This window comes from Cuculus canorus, chromosome Z, assembly GCF_017976375.1.
Source record: "Cuculus canorus isolate bCucCan1 chromosome Z, bCucCan1.pri, whole genome shotgun sequence".
Lineage (NCBI taxonomy): Eukaryota > Metazoa > Chordata > Aves > Cuculiformes > Cuculidae > Cuculus > Cuculus canorus.
In genome coordinates, this window is record NC_071441.1 from 52,078,985 (window position 1) to 52,099,058 (window position 20,074).

Sequence of the window (20,074 nt, forward strand, 5' to 3'; positions counted from 1 at the left end):
GTGCTTGGCGGACTTCCTGTCCCGCGGTCACAGCCTTGGCGCGCCGCTGTTGGAGGACTTCCGGTGGGAGGACTTCCGTCTCGGTGCTAGGAGGTGAGAAGGCTTCCGGCCTTGCGGGCGCCGGGTGGACCCATCGGGCGCGGAGCGGTGGCTGCAATGGTGCCGGGTGAGGCGACGCCTCTGGGGCCGGGCTCCCTGGCGGGCAGCGGCACCCCTGAAGCCACGGCGAGGAAGAAGCGCGCGCTGGCTCGCAGGAAGGTGGGTCCTGGCCGGGCTGCGGCGGGCGGTGGCGGCGGGGCCCGCGGTAACGGGCGGGCTTTGCGGTGCCTTTCAGGCCTTTTCCCTGTTCGTCAAAGGCAAGGAGGTGCCGGCGGCAGCGCGGTGCGCCGGCGCGCGGTGGCGGTGCTGCCGGCAGGCGTTCGCGGAGCTCCCGGGCATCCACCGGCATGTGGCCCTGCACCACGGCGGAGATATCGGGCGGGCGGCCGCCGCTCCCGCAGCTGCCGAGCAGAGCCCTAGACGCCACCACGGAACAGGTAGCGGCCCTGAGATCTGCTGTGCCCTCCCTGACACCAGTCATCTCCTCCAGGGCGAGCTTAGCAGGTAAGGAGGCGGCGGTCGGGGGTGCGGGTGCTTCACGCTGCCCTTTGCCAGCGCCGCTGTAATCTTATGAAGTTCGGTTGAACTACACTTTAAAGTACAGCAGGAGTTATCCCTGGTGCTCCTGTAGGTCTTTAGATACCTTCCTGAGATACTTCTTTAGATCAGCAGACATAAGGACCTTCCAGGAGTCGCTTGGTTTGCTTGAATTCCTTTTATAGCTGCTCATGCCTACACAAAATGTGTGATTTACTGCGGTGCTGATTAAGAAGTAGATGCAACACAATTTTTTGGATAGTAAAAGAGGCAGCTTCAGAGCATGGAGTTGTCAGAGCTGTATCCTCCTGCATTGTTAAAACAGACCGGTACAGGTGTTACTTCATAAAATCATAAAATGGTTTGGGTTGAAAGGGAAAGATCATCCAATTCCAACCCTCCTGCCATGGGCAGGGACACCTCCTACTAGAACAGGCTGCTCAAAGTTCCATCCAACCTGGCCTTGGACACCACCAGGGATGGGGCATCCACGTCTCTGAGTAGCCTGTGCCAGTGCCTCACCACCCTTACAGTAAAACATTTCTTCCTAAGAGCTGATCTCTTTCAGCTTAAAAGCATTACCCGTCGTCCTATCATTACACTCTGTCAGGGTTTAGCCCCAGCCCAGTTTGATCAGCAGCTGTATGCAAGCAGTTGTGGTGTTCCCAGTTCCATTTCCCCTGACCCTAGGGAAAGGAAAATGAGAGAAAATGACTTGTAGGTTGGATACTAAAACTAAACCAGCTTTAGTGAAACAATAATAACAATGAATAAAATACTGTTAATGAGAAAACAATAAAACTTATACAAATATACCAAATTGCGTCCCTTTCAAGGATTACATCACCCCAGATGCTGCAGAGCAGGCACAAGGAGAAGTTCTCAGGCTGGATTCAGGAACTGGTTTCAGGAACGCCTGGGTCCAAGATCAGGAGCAAAAAGACAGATGAGGTCCTCACTGCACATCAGCCATTGTAGAAGGCGGCTTGACCCTCGTGATTCCTCAGTTTTATACCAAATATGACGTGTATGGGATGGAATCCTCTGTTGGTCAGTTTGGGGTCACCTGTCCTGTCCACCCCTCGCTACAGTGCAGCCCTTTTTCACCAGTATCAGTTATGGCATTCCACCAGCTGGAGGGTGACCTTGGTTCCCATAGAAATAAGTATAAGCAATGGCCTTTCTGCATACCAGTGTGCCGTGTTATCACCTCTAGACAGAAACACTGCCTGAAAAACAAGCAGTTAACTTTCAGAAAATGGAGTTAGTTAGATGAGGCTTAGCTGAAAAGTTAGAGACTCATTCTCAAAACAGGACACAGTCCCTGATAAAAAGCCTCTCCCCATTTTTCCTGTAGGCCCCTTTAAGTGCTGGAAGGCTGTTAGGAGGTCACCTTGGAGCCTTCTCTTCTCTAGGCTGAACAAGCACAACTCTCAGCCTGTCTTCTTACAGGTGATGCTCCAGCCTAATCTTGGGATCATCTTCATGAAGTTCACTTGGGCCCACCTTTCCAGCCTACCATGGATGGTGTCCCTTCCCTCTAGAGTATCAGCTACCCCACTTGGCTTGGTGTTATCTGCAAACTTAGCAAGGGTGCACTCTATCCCACTGCCCGTGTCCCCAACAAAGATGCTAAATAATATTGGTCCCAAAATGGGCCCCTGAGGCACCGCACTTGTCACTGGACATTGGGCCATTTACTGCAACTCTTTGAATGTGCCCATCCAGACAGCCAGTTATTCTCTCACCGGCTGGTCCATGTGCCAAATCCATGTCTCTCCATTTTAGAGGCAAGGATATTGAGTGGGACAGCATGGAATGCATTGCACAAGTCTATGTAGATGATGTCAGTTACTCCTCCCTTATCCACCAATGCTGCAGCCCTGTTGTAGAAGGCCACCAAATTTGTCAGACACGATTTGCCCTTAGTGAAGCCACGCTGGCTGTCGCCAATCACCTCCTTATTTTCCATGTGTCTTGTCATAGGGAGGATCTGCTTCGAAATCTTTCTGGGCACAGAGGTGAGACTGACCAGCGTTTAGTTCCCTGGATTTTCCTTTGTAAAAAGTGGGGGATATATTTCCCCTCTTCCAGTCAGTGGAAACTTCACTAGACTGCTACAGCTTCTCAAATATGATGGATAAGTGGCTTAACAACTTAATCCACCAGTTTCCTCAGGACCCATGCATGGATGTGTCTTGTCAGCTACTTGACAGCTTTTATCTGAGAGTAAGGAAGGATTGTAACAAAAAAGAGCAGAACAACAGGGTATGCTCTATGCAAGTCCCTTTTTCTCAGCTTATTCAGGTACCTTAAGAGTTCATTAGTTACAGATATGTAGGCTAACGAAGATGTTTCAGACTGTGAGAAAGGTTGGCTTGTGCTGGTGAGAAAACTGACACAATCTCACTGAAAATTTTGGCTTTTTACATTTATGTAGCTCAAGTACTTCAATTTTTAGTGTGCAGGTTTGCCAAACTAAGCACTTAATGGGACACTTGTTTGCACAGAAAACAGGAGTTCTTATGTCCTGTATGTTGAGAGAAAATTGAGTAGAGCACATGGCAGGCCACTGGCAGAGAAGTCCCATGCAGCACAGGTGAGTGCATTTTGTAGCGAGTCTCAAGAACTTGGAATGTGGGAGCTTTCATTAATTCATATTTCTCTGTCTTGGAAATAAATGCAGTAGCGCTAATGTCTCCAAAGTTCGTTGTGTTGTTTTGTTTGTTTATTTGTTTTTTTTCTCCCCATGTCTGCCAGAAGAAAATTGCCTGTTTTTTGAAGGGTTAGTGCAATAGTATATTTTTGTGCTTTCAGCCCTAACATCCTTTTCTTATTTGTTATCTTTGCCATGCTATGGACAGCAAGGTGGGAGAAGTACTTCTGTATTACTGTTACTGCGAGGTGAAGGATCCAGAGAAACTCTGTGCTTGGCAGAAGGCACTGTGCCAGCATCTACATCTTACTGGCAAGGTAAGCTTTTAAGCAATGGTTGTATACTTAAAAAAACACCTTCTTTGCTTAGTGCAGGGTGAACGGGCATGGCGGGAACCAAGTGTTTTGCAAAAGGACATGCTGGTCTGTTATGATCCTGTTAAGAAAGGCACTCAGGTTCTGTAGGGTATCATTTAAAATGCAATTTAAGAGCTAACACTACAAATAAAAAAAAAAAAATACAGACAATCTTGTATTCCTTTTGATGCTGGGAACCCCAAGTTGTGCAACAGTGAACAAGTCTCTGATCCATGCACACCACAGTGTGTAGACCGTGTCCTTGCAATGGTTACCTGATTTTCATTCTCTGAGCCGCTGCAGGTTGTTCTTTTTACATGAAAAAACAAATCTCATTACTCCTGCTATCAAACAGAATGGGTATTCAACGTGAGAGCTTCTTGCTGCACTTATGGATAACGGCAAGGACATGCAGGTGGCGTAATCACTGGTGTCAACAGGGAGCTGCCTGTAGGCATCTCTGTTAGGATTTTTGGGCTGAGTTTATCCTGTGGCTGGATGGTATATCCAGCACAGCATAGCTGAAGGCCAAGCTGGAGGTGCAGCGCCATGCAGAATGGGCCTGGGGTTGCTCTGGTTAACTATTATGTGTATTACTAACTCGTCCTCCTGGTATTCCAGTCAGAATCACTACACTGAGTTGTAGCCCTTACTGTCAGGAATGAGACGAGAGCAACTGACACCTTAGACCACAGTGTAGGATAACAAGGTTCTTTCCTGCGCTGAGTCTTTGCTCTTCTTGTTCCTGGCAAATCAGACCAAAGAGGTGGGTTGGCTCACCTAGCCAACCTCTAGAGGCTGTGGGCAAAGGTGATTTTTAGATTTACAAAGCTGATGTTGCTTGGCTGACTGAGGAGAAAGATTTTTGAAAAAGGCAACACCGAGCAGGAGACTGCTTTTATCTTTGATTTGTCTTCATAAGTAGCTTCTCCTTCTCTGCCAGTGGTAAGCACTTTTCCTGTTCTGCATCAGCGCAGGGCTGGGGGTGAAATACCCTGATGCATTCACTCTCTTTTTTCGCTTGTCTGTCTTGTCTGGTGGTTGGTATTTTTCTAAATGTTATTTTCCAGTCTTCAAGACAAGAACAGCGTTTGCCTTCTCAATCAGTTGGTTTTTTTCTGTGCCTCTTATATTCCGTCTTTCTTATTTCGTCACTTCAGAGTTTTTTTTCATTTTTCAGTGCTACGGATAAAATGACTCACACCGAAATTTATTATTATGTGCATATTCACATTTTCCTTTTAGCTGTGTGACTCATTGGGCACAATCCCATTGTTCTTTCTTAGGCAGGCTTCCAGACTTCAGAATTTTAATGCTAACTCCAGGATTTGCCTGTTAATCAGTTAGCATTTCTCTGTTTGTTGCCCAAACTTTTGTGACTGTCTTGATGTCATTCTTTTGAAGTAGCTCAAAAGTGATTACTGGGCTTGTTTCCTGTTTTGTTTACTGTCTTCTTTATGTTCAGTTCAGTATAACCTTTTCCTCCCTTCCCTCCCTTCCGTCCCTTCCCTCTCTTCTCTCCTTCCTTTCCTCCCTCCCTCTCTTCTCTCCCTCCCTCCCTCCCTCCCTCCCTCCCTCCCTCCCTCCCTCCCTCCCTCCCTCCCTCCCTCCCTCCCTCCCTCCCTCCCTCCCTCCCTCCCTCCCTCCCTCCCTCCCTCCCTCTCTTCTCTCCTTCCTTTCCTCCTTCCCTCCCTCCCTCCCTCTCTTCTCTCCTTCCTTTCCTCCCTCCTTCTCTTCTCTCCTTCCTTTCCTCCCTCCCTCTCTTCTCTCCTTCCTTTCCTCCCTCCCTCTCTTCTCTCCTTCCTTTCCTCCCTCCCTCTCTTCTCTCCTTCCTTCCCTCCCTCCCTCCCTCTCTTCTCTCCTTCCTTCCCTCCCTCCCTCTCTTCTCTCCTTCCTTCCCTCCCTCCCTCTCTTCTCTAGTCTCTTTTCCAGACATACTTTTGTGTCTACTTTTTGCCACCCAGTCATATTTTGCTAATTTCACTATGATCATTTTTTGCTGTTACTAAGCCTTACCCCAGCTTCTCCTCTTGCCTTCTAGGTACGAGTTGCTTCAGAAGGGATTAATGGGACAGTTGGTGGAAGCAAAGTAGCTGTCAGTCTCTACATTGAAGTTATGCTTTCTCAGCCTCTATTCAAAGACATTTTGTGTCAAGAGGATTTCAAGGTATGAAAAAAATACTTTCTGTATAGACATTGTTATTGCAGCACATTTAATTTTTGAGAAATAAGCACATTGCTTCTTGATAGTATTACTTCTGCTCTAGCAGTTCTGTTCTCCTACCACTGATCTAAGCCAAAGATTGCTAGTCTTAGTTTGTGTAGATGTCTCTGCTGGTATTCGCCAGCAGCAGCGATTATCATGAGCTGTGATAGCAGCTGCTGCATGCTTCAGCAGCTACGGGTGCAGCTGCAAAGCCCCCTTACAGGTGAATGAGGGACTGTGCTTCAGCCCCACTGTTCTTCAGCAAACGTTTACTCCAACTTAACCGTCAAAACCATCAGAACATACACTTGCCCTCGGAAAGGATTCCCACACTCTCCTTTCATCCTGATTTGAGATCCTTGTCTATAAGTATACTGGTGTAGGTTCATGCAGGCTTTGGTGTCCATACAGCTGCACTGTCAGTCCCATGAATTGGATGTCCTCTAGAGAAAATACACAAGCAGAGTCAAGAGGTTTCTCCCTATTCCAGCTAGAGGCTGCCTGGAAGGAGACTGGGGTGCTAACTTCTGCTTGAGTCTGAGCATATGTGCTGATTGCTGTCTTCAGATGGCAATGGCAGCTGTGGCTCACATTGTATGGCATTCTAATAGGCTTTGCTGCCCCAGTGCTGTGAGTACCACTTCCTCTGTGAGGAACAAAAGCAGCTGCTTTTATTAGCATTTCTCATTTCCACAGTTTTTATTTTCAGGGAGTATTACATTGTTATCCATAAATAACTGGATCAAAGAGAGTTAGTGAAACTCAAATCCTATGCAAACCTGCAGTGCTGGTTCAGTCTTAGCTTTTCCACTGTCTGTTGTGCTTGGCTGAATTTCAAGAGTAAATGTGACCTGTTAGTTACAGTAATATGTAAGTACAAAACTAAAATAGGGATAGAATTTTACCTTGACCATGGCAAACGCCTCCAAGCCTGCATGATCTCTCCGAGCATTGACATTCGTGTGTTAGTACATGATGGCATTTTCTGTCCCACAGTTTCCCTGCATGCTGTATACCAAAGTAAGTGTGAGTTACAAGTCCTTGTGCCATGAAGGTATGGACATATAGGAGTGAAAATTGCCTTTGGGGCACCGATAATATTTAGTGGCCACTGTAGTTGCTTCAGTCTCATTTCCGTGAAAGTTGGGACAGAGCTGGACAGCACTGCACTTTTTTTCCAAGTGCTTATATGCTTGATAGTGCCTAAGCCACGTTTGAGGCTCAGCCCTGCAGGAATTCTCTAAGTGTGTTGCCTGCAGCAGGGGTGCCTAACAAAAAGAGCTTGCCAAGACCTCCAAAGGGGAAATCCTGCGCTTGAGTTTGGAGCAGTGAGTGGTGTCGGACTCCACTGTTAACAAATCTTGAGCCTGGCTGACCACCCACTTGTCTCTTTCATACCCACGAACCACTGCAGTGTCCATCACATTTGTCATGATCAGAGGTCTGTCTGTGCTTGTGTCAGGGATCAAGGTGGCTGAAGAGAGCTGTGGGGCCAAGATGTGTCACTGTGGTCCATTTCTGGAGATTATTTGTTCTTGGGGTCAGCCCTGTAGGGGCCTTGACTGTCTCACCATAGGTGCTGTGACATTGTTTCTGACTCAGATCTATTCTCCTTCCCATTCTTCCTTGTCTCAGCACCTCATGCCGCATGGTGTCTGTCTCACGTGCAGAGCAGTCACTGGGCCTAAGACACCTAAGGAATCTCAGGATTTGACGTGGATTCCAGTGGGAGAGATATTCCTTTCCTTCGGCCACAAAGACACTTTCATTAAGAGGGTAGATTTAGATTAGACAGTAGGAAGAAATGTTTTACTGTGGGAGTGGTGAGGCACTGGCACAGGTTTCCCAGAGAAGTTGTGGCTGCCCCATCCCTGGAAGTGTCCAAGGCCAGGTTGGATGGGGCCTTGAGCAGCCTGATCTAGTGGGACGTGTCCCTGCCCATGGCAGGGGGATTGGAACTAGATGATCTTTAAGGTCCCTTCCAACCCAAACCATTTTATCATTCTATGATATTCCAGTGAGATGTAGAAATTAAAGCAAGTGCATAATTTTGATCTTGGCACCTGGCAAATTTTGGTGGATTATTTTTGTGTTTTATTTCCTAGAGCAGTGCAGGAGGAGCTCACTGTTTCCCAGACCTTCGAGTTGGAGTATTCAAAGAGATTGTACCTATGGGTATTGATCCAAAGATAGTATCGTATAAGGAAACCGGTAAGTTGATTTCATGAAAAATAAAGCCTCTCACCCAGGTGAAGAGTTAGGTGAAGAATAAAGTACCTTCATCAAAAACATTTCCCTCTGCACAGTGGCCAGGACAGAAGAAGCAGATACGGAAATTCATCTCTTATTGGTAGTCTAAAGATACTGGTGCAGGGAATTTGCTGGCCCAAGTTCTGGTTGCCTTAAATAAATTTAGAATTAATCTTCCAACTTGTGGCAAACAGTAATATTTCAAATGACACCAAGCAGTTACCTTGTTTTGGAGTAGGGACATACCTTGTGCTTTTGTCAGGGAGGAAGTCATTAGCCACCTGCCAAAGGCTAATGGCAGGTGAAGCTACGTCTGATGGTGGGGAAAGACATTTCAATGTATGAGTTTATTCATGCTTGTTCTAAATATTCCATAGGTGCTTGAGACCACTCAAAAATTACACCATATAAAGGGCTCAAATGCTCTCTCGTGGTTAGCTTGCAGTAAGAACCAAGCTGCCTAGGAAGAGGTTTCCATGGTAACTTCTTGTGGATCCAGTGGATTCTGGTGCTGTGGATGCTGAGAACATATTTTAGAAAATGTTAGAATCCCACTGAAGCTTACAATTGAGTAACAAATGATCTTATCTTAGTGACTGCTGACCTGGCTTTACTGGTATTGCATTTAACAGCCATGCTCCTGCCTTTTACACTAAAACAGAGCAGGTTTTGAATCAGGTTCATGCCACAGCCCTAACACAGGATGCATTTGTTCTCTTCTACCTATAGCTGCTTAGTATGGATTATGACTGATAAGATGGTTCTGGCTGTGCCTCAGCTGAGGACACTTATGTAGGTGGTAAGCAGGAGCACAGCAAATAGCAATTTTCAGGGCAGGTTTTGTGCATTTATTTCCACCAAGAGGTTTTGTTGATGCTCAATTTCTGTTTGTGGTTTTCCCCATCCCTATGTTTCTCATGAGTTTTGGCAGAAGATTTTTTCCCCGTTTTTTGACACTTTGTAGGATGTCTGTTTGGATGTTTATTTTCTCCTTTTTTTTTTTGTTTTTTTTCCCCCCTCCTTTTCCCTCCTATTTTACAGTGTTTTATTGAGATGGTTTCCATTATTCGGGCAGGTGGCTTGTAGGGTCATTTTTTAAGTAAGTTACAAGATTTTGGTGGGGTAGGTTTTAGGGTTTCATTAGGCTGGGAGTCTCAAGTTCTAAGCAACTTGAAAGCTGAGAAACTTCATGTAAATTGAAGTTGTACTGCAAGTAATACATGCATATAGAAATTTTACATTTTTATCCAGAGAAGACTTTAATTGAAAAAAACAGCATTTCAACAAAGATCGTACACACAGGTGCTACGTCTTCTGTCACATGGAACACTGTTGTGTTTTCTTCCATTTACCAATAGGAAGCCAAACATGGGTAAACTTGGCTGGTTGAGTTGCTCTGAAAAGTCTGTGAACTACCATAGAAAATTTTTGGAAATCTGAGGGGAATTCGGATCAATGACATCACATGTAACATTATTTTGTAGTTCTGCTTCTCACTTCTCTTTTTTTTTTCCTTTCTTTTTTTCTTTCTATTTACCTTATTTTCTTTTCTCTATTTTTTTTTGTTCTTGAAGGAATCCATCTATCCCCTCGGGAGTTTCATAGAGAAGTAGAACAGTATTTGTCTCAGGCCAGTCAAGGACAAAGCGATACTATCTTGCTGGACTGTAGGAACTTCTATGAAAGTAAAATAGTAAGTGTTGTTTGCCTGCTTCTTGCAGTGTGTTACAGGTGCTGGGGTGCTTAACATTGTGCAGGTGTAACCTGTAACCTTACTGGAAGGAGAGATGCTATGTTCCAGATTGACTGCATTATGTATGAAGTTCAGTTTTGTAATGAATATTAGACACAAGCAGCAGAGGATCTGCTGTGTGACTCAGCATGGAGCCTGCCTCACTAAGTGCTTATACGGCTTGGGGCAAGAAAAAGACACAAGTGGTCCATACAACATCAGCAGTAAATACCATGCAGTTTAAAGTAAAAGTAGTATAATACTTAATGATGTTTTCCAGCATTTTTGCCTTGTCCCATATGTCAAAAAGAATAGGGGCATCCTGCCGTCATACCAACCAGCCCTCCTGCGGTATAGTGGTTCACAGTCTCTGACAGTTCTGTTCTGCATAGCTCCCTCTTCTGAGGGAGGATAAGGCGACATTCTGTGTCTGGAATCCTGTAACAGATTTTAACAGGTATTTTGATGCCTAAATGCAGCTGAAGAACCACCTAAAGCAGCTGCAATGAGCTGAGAGTTCTGTCCAGAACATTTCCTCTAGTTTGAGTCACAGACTTTACAATGCAGGACTGCTTGTAACCAGTCGCATGGCCATCTGTTGTTATTGCAGGGACATTTCCAGGGTTGTCTGGCTCCAGATATCAGGAAGTTCAGCTATTTTCCCATCTATGTAGATGAAAACCTGGAGCTTTTTAGAGACAAGCGTGTCCTGATGTACTGCACAGGAGGGATTCGTTGTGAAAGAGGCTCTGCTTACCTACGGAGCAAGGTGAGATATCATTCCCAGGGCACAAGAGTCAAGACTGATTTAAGGGCAGCTGTCTTTTCTTTTGCTGGTAAATTCTTACTGAGTACAGACTGCTCAACGAGCAAGTGGGGAGATGAATGGCTCTGCACGCTTACCTCATGGTGGGTGTCAAGGTCACAGATACTTTAATGCAGCTCAGGATGGTCTGCATGGACTAAGTCACAGCAGCGATTACTCTGTGAAAATAATTATATAACCTGTTTGCTGACAAGAGGTAAATGTGTCATGCCCATTGTACTGGTATTTTATGAGGGTTTGAGAGCATTCTGCTGTTTCCACACCATCTGTCTAGGCTGTGTTCTGTGGTCAGCTTGAGCATCTCAGAGTGGTGAAAATCAGCCAGTCAGTGCTTTCCCAATGTTGTGGAATTAAATCCAGCACACTGCATTGCTGTAGTTGTGCTTTCCATCCCAGTCTTCTCCCTCAAGAGTAAGGGACCATCACATATCGCTTCTCCAGAGCTTTAAGCTTTGATTATTTTTTTTTTTCTCTGCTGCACCAGTATGAACTTTGGGAAATTCTGCTCCTGCTAATATCTCACTACATAAAGGCACAATAAGCAGCGGTTCACAGAGGGTCTGAAGTGTTTGGTCTGTGATGCAGCAAACCTCCCTCAGCTGAGGAGGTTACTGGCCTTGATTTGACTTTTATGCTAAATGTGCATCTGGGCTCAAGTCAACAAAGCCAGTGTTGTGGAGCTGCCCAGTAATCCATGGTGGCACTGCCTAGAGTCGTGGGTGCATGTGTTGCCATCTGTGGTCACCAAGAAGCTGCTGCTTTTTGTTGACCCCTGACATTTACATCATTTGCTTTGGGAACTCTGGCGCACCACCACTGTTGCTATCTCCTTCAGCTTTTCTGCTAATATGCTTTAAACAGGCAGTGTGCAGAGAGGTTTACCAGCTAAAAGGTGGAATTCACAAGTACCTGGAAGAGTTTCCAGATGGATTCTACAGGGGAAAGCTGTTTGTGTTTGATGATCGTTACGCCATTTGTTCCAATGAAGATATCATCTCAGGTAGGACTAGATAATGTAAATGCAGAAAGCTGGGAAGCTATTCCAATTGTTTACACAAAGAAATGCAGGATAGGGACAGCCAAACTGGTCTGTGTAGTTCTTCCTTATACTCACTTGGATCTTTTAGTGCTGTCACTTTTCATGATTATCATGAACATTATGGTTTTAACACATAAAACAGAAATGAGAGAAAAGAGTTGCTAAACAGAGCTTCCTCAAACTGCTGCAGTAAAAGAGAGCATCCCCTGCAGAACAGCTGCTTTTAAAAGCTGTCTGCAGCTGTGGGGATGTATGTGTGTCAGGCACTACTGCTGTCATTGCCCACGGTACTGATCAGATTGTGGTTGGCCAAGTGACCGAACCATTAAGTAGTTCTGCTGTCTGCTGTTCTCCACTCCAGTCATCTCACAGAACATCAGCACAGGCATGGGAAGAGCAGTGGCACCGAGCTCTACGCTGCTTCATTATTTTTCTGCTTTAAAAGTTTCTGTAGCCTTTAGAACTCCACTTGAAGTTCTTAAGCACTTTGCCTGATCTTCTGGCTGGAGTTGCTCTTTAGATGTTGGAGATCAAGTATCTGTTTTCTTCTTCTCAGTTGACAGGTACAAATAGATGGAATTTGGCTCTACCCTTTTCTTAGGAAGCAATGCTGGTTTTAGTCTGAATGTGTAACTTTTTGAGCGTAACCTCCCATTCCTCCTCCACAATTACTGTATACATCTTGAAGGTGCTTGGCTTGGTGTAGAAACAGAACATACTCTGGATAAATCACAGCCAGCCTTACAGAAGTTTCAGAGGGAAGTGTTGGGATACGCATCTTCTGCATTGTACAGCTAAATTAGGCTGTAGCTTTCAGTTAAAGGAATAAAACGTGCCTGATGTTGTGGAAGGACTCTTACCAGGACTGCAAATGACACCCCATCTGCATAAGCCTGTTACTTTTAAATGAATGAAGTCCCATGGCATCCATACTGGCTTAATTACCAGCTGTATATATTTCTTCTTCTCTTGGCAGCAAGAATCTTTAAATCTGCCTGATCTGGACTAGAGGAAGCACTAGTGAGCATTTTTTCCTTTTCCTGAGACACCTGTCCTAATTTTTTTTTATTTTTATTTTATTTTTACACATCAAAAGTAGAAGTTTAGAAATTAACTAGGTTCTGGAACATTAAGCTAAAGCAGGAATTAAAAACCTGGAAGACTGTAGTAAATAGCCACATAAATGAGACATTGCAGCCCCCTAGTGCCATGGAGAAACCTCTGCAAGGAGCAGAGATGGGGCAATGTGGGTGTTAACTTTTTCTTTTCCTCCCTCCAGCATGCAGATACTGTGGGACACTCTGGGACCAGTATAAACTTTGTTCCAGCCAGCACTGCCGGCAGCTTGTCTTGACGTGTCAAAGTTGTCGCAACAAAGGTCTTACTGCTTGCTGTCCTGTTTGTCAAGAGAAAGAGCTCATGGTGACTTCAAGGGCTTCAGAACAGACTCTTAAGGAGGAATGTGAATGTACGAGGAGACGGCCAAGGGTACCTATTGAACGTGTCTTGCAAAGGACGCTGGATGCAGGAAAAGATTAAGCTGTTTCATTAGTTAATCTGACGTGCTAATGCGAAGGGCTTCAATAATCAGATCCCCATCTGTTAATCAGTTAGGTCTGGAAATCATAGAAACGTGTTAGCTTGGAAAGTCTTATTCATATGCTGCCTTTAAGCCTAGAGTATGCCCCAGAAACCATCCATTACTTGACCATGAATTACCAGCGTGCCCAGCCCATCACCAGCATGACAGGATTCCTCTCCCTGGGTATTGTCTTGTAGCCTGGCCTCTTCCTTGGGGATTTTGGAGCAGATTATGTGTGATGGGACATGGCTGCTCACAATTCAAAAGAAACTGAAGGGACATAAAAACAATTCCATTCTTTTCTTCCTGCATGGAGATGGATCTGAGTGACCTCTCCACAATCATGCATTTCTTCAATAGCTAGTGCGAAGATGTGAAACAGCAGATACATCAGTTGGATGTGGGTATGTAACTGGATTAGAGGTGAAGGTGTTTTTCCATGTACACGCCATCTGCCTGCATTCCTTGCTTTATACCAGTAAGAAGTGAGGGGTAGTTTTCTGAAGTTACTGACCTGAGTGTTGTGTAAAAACCAACAGTGTAAGGACCCCTCTTCTGACTGGAACAAAGGCCTGCTGATACTGTCTGCCCAGCCCTAGGTGATGTGTGTGACCTGCAGGGTGAACAGCAAAAGCAGGCCTCATTCCAGTGCTCTGTCTCCCCAAGAACTGCTGCTTCCCTCAGCTTCTCAGTACATGAGATATCCAGGCCTCAGCTCTGCTTGCACTAGAAAATAATGACAGTTTGAAGCATGTTGAAACAGACACCCAGAGACGGGAGCAGAGACTTTCAAAACCCCAGCATTATGGCACCAGAAGCAATGCTGACCTGTATGCATAAATGTCAGCAACAGCTATAAAGAGATTGCAAAATCCTTTATCTGAGCTAAATAATTCAGGATTTGGGGAGCATTTGTGCTTCGTAAACACGGGTTGAGTTTTTTGAAAGCTGTGAGATGCTTATGCAATTTCCAGCTCCTGTTAGTGGCGAATGGTCTTTGCATTTGAAGGGATCCACAGCATACGAGCTCAAAATACTTATCCACCTGCTGCTTTATGTGCCAGATGCAGTAGAATCTACAGAAAGGTTTTATTAATAGAGTAGAAATCATGTCTTGACTTTAAAATGTCTTCAAAACTTACTGTCATTCTTGGTACTGAATAGTTAGTCATTAGGAAATCAAAATCATGTGCTTTTTTTTTACTGGCAACTACTTTTAAGAGCAAGAAAACAGTTTACTCAGGTTTCTGTAGTTGCTTACTGACAGTTTAGGGCAATGTTATTTTCACATAGACTGTAAGTTTCTTCTTACAGTTCTGTGATCTCAGCAAGACCTCATTGTTTGCTTGACTAGCAACTTAATGATGTGCAGATTGGTTCCATTAAAGCCATGGCAAGCATATCTTCTTACTTCCAGTATTGCTACCGTGAAAACAGCAGTTCAGCAACTGTCTTTATGACTGTTGCTTCCATGAAGCAAAACTTTGAAACTTATGAATGTCAAATCTGGGAATCTTTCTAGGATGCTATTTAATAGGAAATCTGTGCACAATCCATGCTGGGGAAGAAACCGGAAAAAGTCCTATCAGTAGACATCTTCAATAGAAGTGTAAGCAGCACCCATGGTTCCCTGACATCTTGCCTCCCAAGCTTTGTGGGCAGTTAACCTCTGCTTTTGAGGACTGGAATTTTTGTGGAAAAAGCATGCAAGCTCTAATTGGAGGCCTGATCTAGAGCACTGATGGAAGTGCCCTAACTTGTACATTATGTTCTCTCTTTTCTTCATGTAATTAGGATAAAAAGAACACAGTTTTATAATTCAGTCTATCAGCAAGTCTGGAATACTGTAATCTATTTGGAAGGCTATTTCTATGTCAGTACAGAATAGCAATGACTATATTTTATATATAAACTTCTGAAACTCCTATGATGATAGGTAATCTTTAGTGCTTCCATTGCAGTTTTTAAAGTACTGCACAAAAACCACTTCTCCCATATGTTGGAGGTACTTAATTCTGCAGAGGTAAATGGTGAAGCCTAGCGAGATGTCTGAGACGTGGTAGATCTGGCGATGAGGTGTAATGCTCCTGAGAGCTCCTAGCAGCCAGAGAGCTGCCTCAGAAGCAGGCGGGAGCCACAGGGCCTCTTCTGGTCCTTGCTGCACTAAGGCAAGGGAGGAGAAAGGTTTGAGATGTACAGATGGAGGCCTGTAAAGCTAGGTTTCCTCTTCTGCAGAGAGGGAAGAGGGGAAGAGATAGCCTTAGCCTCCCTCTTGTAAGTTAGCCTGTGAGCACCTTCTATAGTCTGGCTTCTGAATTAGTTTTGTCAGATTAATGCAAATAAGGAATTGCCATTTGAAATGCTTTATGTGGTACACAGATATTTCAGTAGTAATGCCTGAAGGAAGGCACACGAGCTCCACGAGAGCTGAGAGTTAAGCAAGATTGGCTGCGACTACCAGATGCTGCAGTCATCAGATGGCTTTTTCCCATTTTCCTGGAGAGCTGCTAGGACAAAAAAATGATCCATTTGCTCCTAAATATCACCACTTTCTAGCTCCATTGCTGCACAGCTTGATGCCTTTCACCTCAAAGCGTGATGCTTCTCAGTACAGCCTGTCTGTGCTGCGCAGCTCTCTGCTCTCACATGCATCTTTCAGCAAACCAGCTCTGTCAAGTGAGGAAGCTGGAATGATCCTGCTAGCTTAATGTACATTTGGGCTGTGTGGTTAATTTGGATGCTGCTACAATGAAACAGACGACAAGGTTCTTGATATTTTTGTGGGGGGGTTTTTTGTGGTTTGTTTTTTTTTCCCTTAAAGAGCCATTTTTCACACTCAGAAAAAAATGCTGTTATAGTGTCCATGGTAAATGCTCCCTGCTCTGCAGATGCATCCCCTTCTGCATCTGGGTTTCTTAACACAATCAGGATTTCCAAGGAGAAGATTTATTTAAGTTTTTCTGACACCAATGGAAGACCTGAGCCTGTACCATGCAAATGCGCGTGGACAGCCCAGCTGGAACTGTGTGACTCTGGTGTGATGATTTAGTTGACCATTTTGAAGTCTTTGCAGTGTGTATGGAAGAAAGAGGCTGTCCGCCAGGGTTTTTTAAAAAAATAAGTTTTCAAGCATTTTTCTTCTGATTTTCTGATGCGGAATTTGCAGGGTGAGGGGAAAAACCTATATTGCAGCGTTTTATTTGACACCACTGGTGCATTTATTGAGATTTGAAGAGCAACAAGTATGTTTCCCACATTGCTGAAAGTTTAGTGTTTCTCTGCTTTGTTCTGAGAGCTAAATCATGGGTGACATTTGCGCACAAGCTCTAAAGAAATCTGTGGGACTTCTGCTGGAATATATGTAAAAGTCTGCAAAACTTCACTCTTAACAGATTTCTAACAAGAGAAAACATTTTCTAGGACATATCATCAGACCATGAATAAGGCTTCAGTACAGCAATGCTGCTGCCAGGAGACTTCCTACCCAGCAGGATCCCACCCGCATTAATAGTGTGAGTTTTGGATGGGATAGTGTTGGGTCCAATCCAATGCATGTCTGGGAGCTCTAAAGCCTGTGGGTATGGGATGATGGGTAGCAGGCTCTGACAAACAGTGGTCACATTGTATGCAGTGTCGGTTCAGGATTGGGATATTTCACCCAACAGCTTTTCTAAGGTGCAGCATTTATGCAGACATTAGGGACAGCAGTAAAATAAACAATCCCTACCAGAACAAAATTTAATTAATGGACACGGTCTTCTAGACTAAACAGCAAAGAGAATTTTACTTGTTTCCAGTGAACACATGCTTTTAACATTAGGAAACTGAAGGGAGTGGGGATTACAAGAGAGGGCTTTGGTTTTCTGATCAGTTTGGCCATCTCTGCAGGGTTAGGATTTGCATTGCCTCCCTAAAGATGATGGTTTTCTTCAGGCATGCATAGGAGAGAAGCATATTAACCCATCCTAAACTGCTCAGCTAATGAGACTCTGTTTTGTAACTGGTGGCCTTAAGTTCCATTTAATCATAGGGTGGAGAAGAAACACAGAGATGCATTTGAAACAGCATCTCCAACTAATTGACTCAGCAAATGTCAGTAAATATTGTAATTCACAATTCTTGACATTGGCCATGTTTCCAGGCAGTAGAAGTGCTTGTTAAGCTAGTTGCTCCTCTATAGTTTCTTGAAATCAGTTTGGGAAAAAAAAATATTTTTTTAATACCTCTGTAACTCGTGTGAACAATTGTATCTTTCACTCATGCATACCACATCCTAGCTGTATGGAAACACTGTGCAGGAAGTTTATTGAAAAATTAGGTCCCAGGATAAATAAGAGTGACTTTTACACTGGGATGTATTCTAAACTGAGATTGCATAAAATGGGCTTGAATAGTTTCCAACTCTACAGAAAACATCAACAGTCCTACTTCAACTACAGCCACTAGTTAAACTGTTAGTGCACAAAACAGAACTGAGGCACCACAAATACTGTGTCAAGGCACTTATTGCCTTTAGATTTCCACAGTGTAGTACATATCCCCAGGAATGACCTCCATAGCCAGGAACTACACTCCAGTTCTACACTTGGGAAAAATAGGCCCATTCAGCTCTGCAAGTCTTCTTTTTCTCACTGAAAAAGAATAGGAAGAGGAGTCAGTCATGGCAGGGGGAAGATGTGGCTTGACTTACCTGCTGTGGATGGGAATGGAGACATGTATGTTCTGCCAGGAAAGAAACAGGATAGCATCAGCTTCTGAAGTCCTGCTAAAAGCAGCAGGCACAGCCCTATGCAATTTAAAGTCACGGAAGGCAAGATGAGGTTTCTGCCCCTATGAATATCTAAGGCCAGAAGCTGCTTTCAGCCTTACCTCCCTTATTCTACAGTCAATTATTTCACACAGTTTGTCTTTGTAACCTGACTTTGGGCCACAAGCATCACCTGATGCTAACTGCTGTAAACACAGCAGGAGACAGATGCCACAGTTCTTCCTTTGCCAGTTTTTCTAAACTGCCATTGCAAATTTAAAAAAATAAAATAATCTTATTTCTTATCTTAAGCCTTTAGCCTCCAACCCTCTGATTATGGTTAACTTGGTCAAAGCAGTCTCCTGTCTACTCTTAAGGTGGATTTATGTGATTTACTGAGAAGAGTGTGTGAGATAAAAAGGGGGGAAAAACAGTATAAAGAGGATGCAGAAGTTAGCTCATGAGGTTGAGTGTAAAAATCTTTCACAGCTGATTCATGTAGAGCACCTTAGAGAAACAAAGCTAAACCAAGTTCTGGTAGCATCAGGTGATGGTAGGCAAGAGCACTGGAGTGGAGCACAAGCAGAGAACTATTGCTGACAGGGAAGAAAGTAAAGTTTTTCTATACTTATACATTGTCCGGGTGTGGAGCCAAGATGCTATTGCCAGAGACCATCACACCGATGAATGCGAGCTGCAGACAAGAACCAAATCAGACAAAAATGCAGAGTTTAATGGTTGAAGAGGCAAAATGCACAACTGTTACATGGAAGGCAAGTTGTGAATTCTTCCCCTTACAGCAGGAACAATTAAAATATGCAAATTTTCCAGCTGATTACTTTGTATCCCAGGTGCTGCATGGTCATTTAAATCCTTGCTCTGTTCCAAAGGACAGGAAATAGCAGGCCTTTCCCAGGGAAACTCTCTAGTGACCAGGAATGAAGCTGCAGGCAGAGTCAATACACAGTGAACCCTAACGCTGAGTATTCTGTGTGGTCACTGGAGAACTGGCACATACTTCTTTGCTTGGCTGTGCTTCCTAGGGGCATGATACCGGCTGTAGTAAGATTCATTTAAAAAAAAATAATTAAAACCAGCATGTTCTTCATTTGTCTAAAAATGACAGACACTTAAAGATGCTTTTCCATGGCTTTGCAAGCTGAAGATTGTTCATGAAGGGAAGATGACCCTGTCTGTGGTGAATCATACGCGGACTACAGTATGTGGTTCCAGCATTCCACCATTTCTTTACATCTGGCATTTATACATTAGGTCTTTTCGCAGACCCTGCCTCTTAGCCCTTGCTTTCTGTTGTGTCTGGCAGAATGCAGCAGCTCTAGTGGTGTCCCTGGGAGCCTCCAGCCCAACCTCCTGCCTGCAGCAGGGCTCTGCCTAGCGCTGGCTCTGTAACTCCAAGTCTTGCAAACCTCCAGCCTTCTGGGAAAGGGGTTCTTCCTAATGTACGAAAAGGACAATCTGCAAACTTTTGCTTATTCTTCTAGGATTTATTGTCTGACTCTGCCAAAAAGGAGTTTGGCACTGTTGTGTTAGTAACCACACTGCCTATGCACTTAGGAGCCATTGAGTACAGTGTGGCTGGTACAGTGGCTGCATTTGATACTGCTCTGCTGGACTGATTTCCAGTGCTCTAGAGCAGCTTGCAGCCAAGCAGTGGAAAAGCCTCTGCCACATGCTTCAGCTGAAATGGCAGTTTGCACATGTGCTCCCATTTTGCTTCACTAGCACTTCTGATCCCTTCATTGAGGGTATAAAGATAACTCAGAGCTATGTAGCTCCCCACCTCTCCCTAGAAACACTTCCAATTTATTTTGCTGAAGGGGATGGGCCAAGTCCCACTGCCGTCAAAGTTCAAGTCGACTACTTTTCATCTCCTTGTTAAAGTGGGAATGAAGCTGGAGGAAGACAAGCAGTTGGCAGGAATTACAAGTGCTGGCAGCTCATAATCCATGTACCATATGCTGTATCACGCACTGTACTGAAGCACGTTAGCAGCTCTCACTCCTTCCCAGCAAGACCTACTGTT

General features: G+C 44.5%; 2 protein-coding genes across 6 annotated transcripts in view; one reads left to right on the forward strand and one right to left on the reverse strand.

Moving 5' to 3' along the window:
• The first annotated feature begins 26 nt into the window (after positions 1 to 26).
• Positions 27 to 14,641, forward strand: TSTD2 (thiosulfate sulfurtransferase like domain containing 2). 2 transcript variants are annotated; one of them, XM_054054636.1, is made up of 10 exons: positions 116 to 258; positions 335 to 603; positions 3,147 to 3,235; positions 3,505 to 3,609; positions 5,690 to 5,815; positions 7,960 to 8,065; positions 9,679 to 9,797; positions 10,447 to 10,605; positions 11,524 to 11,662; positions 12,981 to 14,641. In XM_054054636.1, the coding sequence occupies exons 2-10, from the start codon at positions 447 to 449 to the stop codon at positions 13,238 to 13,240; spliced, it is 1,260 nt and encodes a 419-aa protein (XP_053910611.1). In that variant the 5' UTR covers positions 116 to 258; positions 335 to 446; the 3' UTR covers positions 13,241 to 14,641. The 2 variants fall into 2 exon arrangements, with proteins under 2 accessions (XP_053910610.1, XP_053910611.1); XM_054054635.1 differs by lacking the exon at positions 3,147 to 3,235 and having other exon boundaries at positions 27 to 258; positions 3,501 to 3,609.
• Positions 14,642 to 16,237: 1,596 nt separating this feature from the next.
• The window catches only part of TMOD1 (tropomodulin 1), a 31,754-nt gene continuing 27,917 nt past the window's right edge, over positions 16,238 to 20,074 (reverse strand). Inside the window, exons 10-11 of one of the 4 annotated variants that reach the window (XM_054054640.1) lie at positions 18,665 to 18,724; positions 16,238 to 17,914 (exon numbers count right to left, since the gene is read on the reverse strand). In XM_054054640.1, coding sequence (XP_053910615.1) covers positions 18,690 to 18,724 — 35 coding nt within the window. In that variant the 3' untranslated portion in view covers positions 16,238 to 17,914; positions 18,665 to 18,689. Of the gene's footprint in view, positions 19,088 to 20,074 lie in introns of all 4 variants that reach the window. The other 3 variants (XM_054054638.1, XM_054054639.1, XM_054054637.1) reach the window with 3 other exon arrangements.